The 2,287-nt window shown below is 49.5% G+C and overlaps 1 protein-coding gene across 1 annotated transcript; it reads right to left on the bottom strand.

Annotated features, from left to right (window-relative positions):
* Positions 1–597: 597 nt before the first annotated feature.
* LOC143350695 (uncharacterized) lies at positions 598–1,056 on the bottom strand. Its single transcript, XM_076782722.1, has one exon. The coding sequence runs from the start codon at positions 1,054–1,056 to the stop codon at positions 598–600; it is 459 nt and encodes a 152-aa protein (XP_076638837.1).
* Positions 1,057–2,287: the final 1,231 nt, after the last annotated feature.

Raw genomic sequence — 2,287 nt, 5'->3', positions numbered from 1 at the left:
TGTTTGAATCTTGGCAACGCGGTTCGCCAGAAACGTTTTCCACCGCGAAGGTGATTGATTCACCCACGTTAACGTGATTTGAGAATCCGTCCAACAGTGACAATCCATTGGTCTGTTCATCAGGGACGTCTGAATGAACTTGATCAATCGAGCAAGGAGTAGGGCAGCGCATAACTCCAATCGAGGGACGCTGACCATTTTTACCGGAGCAACGCGAGTTTTCGCCATTAGAAGGGCCGAACTGACTGTCCCATCCTCGAGAACACTTCGGAGATAGACCACCGCAGCATATGCCTTTGTTGAAGCGTCCGAAAAGCCGTGAAGGCTTTGAGTGGTGAAGACTCTTGGCGCGGTTTTCCGAGGAGTGGTGAGTGAATGGAACTCGGCAAATTCCGAACAAAATAAGCGTCATTCTTGAAGATAGTCTGGCGGAACTGTATCATCCCAGTCGCACTTCAAGGACCAGAGTTGTTGGAGGAGAATTTTGGCTAGTACGACAAATGGAGCGACCCAGCCCATAGAATCAAATAATTTGGCAATTGAAGAAAGCATTTCGCGCTTGGTGGTAATTTGATTGCGTGAAGTCAATGCATGGAACTAAAACTGGTCTGTGACAGAGTTCCACGTTAGGCCCAGCACTGAAATATTTTCGTCGACTTGGAGGAATGTACTGACGGCTAAACCGTGATTAGCCTCGTCGATGTCGAACAACAGCCGGCTGTCGTTGCTCGCCCATTTGCGTAACGAAAAGCCTCCCTTTTGAACCAATAGGATCGTCTGGTTGCGGATCAGGCGCAGTGACGTGAGGTCGTCACTTCCGAAGAGGAAGTCGTCAACGTACGCTTGGTAGCTTAAAACTTGCACTGCGTCCGGGTAGGAGGTACCTTCGTCCTCGATTAATTGTCTCAACACTCTGAGAGCGAGATATGGCGCTGGAGTTGTGCCATATGTTACCGTGAGCAGCTGGTATTCGTCAAGCGGAGCAGAAGGAGACTCGCGCCAAAGGATGCGCTGAAAATCGACCTCATGAGGGTGAACGAGGATCTGCCGATACATTTTTTCGATGTCGGCCGCGTAGACATATTGGAATTGACGACAGCGAATCAGGATTGCGATCAGGTCCTGTTGGAGTTTTGGACCACTGTGCAAATGTTGATTAAGGGATTAGCCATTTGAAGTGCGACTGGAAGCGTTGAAAACAACGCGAAGACGCGTCGTTTGACTAGTTTAGCGAATAACAGGATGGTGTGGAATGTAATAAGCATTTGGAGGTGCTATGGGCGACGGTGGATCCACCTTTCGCATAAGCCCAAGAAACTGGTATTCGAAAGAAATTCCTGATATTCGCGTTGGGAATTGGGGTCTCGTTTTAGGCGATTCTCTTGAGATCGCAAACTGTTAAGCTCTCTCGATCTGGAATCTCCGAGGTGAATCGGTTGGTCGTCTCGAAACGGCAATCGGACAATGTAAGGGCCTTCTGAGGTTTGCGAATGTGTTTCAGCGAAATGACGTTCGCAATTTTGTTCGTCAGGAGTCAAAATCGCGGGAGTTGGGAGCTCCTCGACTTCCCAGAAGCGGCGCAGATTGTGGTCAAGGTGTTCGAGGACGGACAAGTGCTGGATGTGGACGTCATCGGGGCCGGGAGTTTGGATGGGACCGGACAGGATCCAGCCCAAGGCCGTGCTTTGCGCGGTCGGGACACACCCTGAGCCTCGAATGACGCCTTGGAGTAATAGCTGCCCGTATAAATCCGCTCCAATAATAATGTCAATAGGGTCGGAGCTCATAGGATCCCTGTCCGCCAGATTTAGCGCTGCAAGGTAAGGCCATGTAACGTTTTGTTTCTGGCGAGATGGGACATACCTGGTCAATGTTTGCATTATAATCGCGGTCGTCGAATATGCAGGCTCGTTCTGGTCCGCAGGTGTAATTGATATAGACGCTACTTGATGTACGAAAGAGTGTTTCTCGCCAATTCCACTAATTCGCGTGTAGTGCGATGTTCGTTTTAAGCGGAGCAGTTGCGCTAAATTTTCGGTAATGAGGGTCGCTGCTGACCCTTGGTCGAGAAGGGCTCTTGCAGTAACGCACCTGCCTTGAGGAGAATGCACCTGAACCCGCACTGTTGAAAGGAGAACAGTTATCTTCAACGGTAAATTCGACGCTAAATATGAACTAATTTCGATTTGGTCGTTAGATATCGAAGAACCAGCCCTTGACGCTGTGACCGAGGAATTTTTGTTTACCGGGAAATGCAACAACGTGTGATGCCTTTGATGGTACTCCT

This window comes from Colletes latitarsis, unplaced genomic scaffold (assembly GCF_051014445.1).
Source record: "Colletes latitarsis isolate SP2378_abdomen unplaced genomic scaffold, iyColLati1 scaffold0021, whole genome shotgun sequence".
NCBI classification, from domain to species: Eukaryota; Metazoa; Arthropoda; class Insecta; order Hymenoptera; family Colletidae; genus Colletes; species Colletes latitarsis.
Note: the sequence above shows the minus strand (reverse complement) of the source record. Positions and strands in the feature narration are given on the sequence as shown.

Excerpts from the sequence above, each read along its gene's own strand:
- LOC143350695 (XM_076782722.1), bottom strand. The coding sequence starts at position 1,056 with ATGTATCGGCAGATCCTCGTTCACCCTCATGAGGTCGATTTTCAGCGC.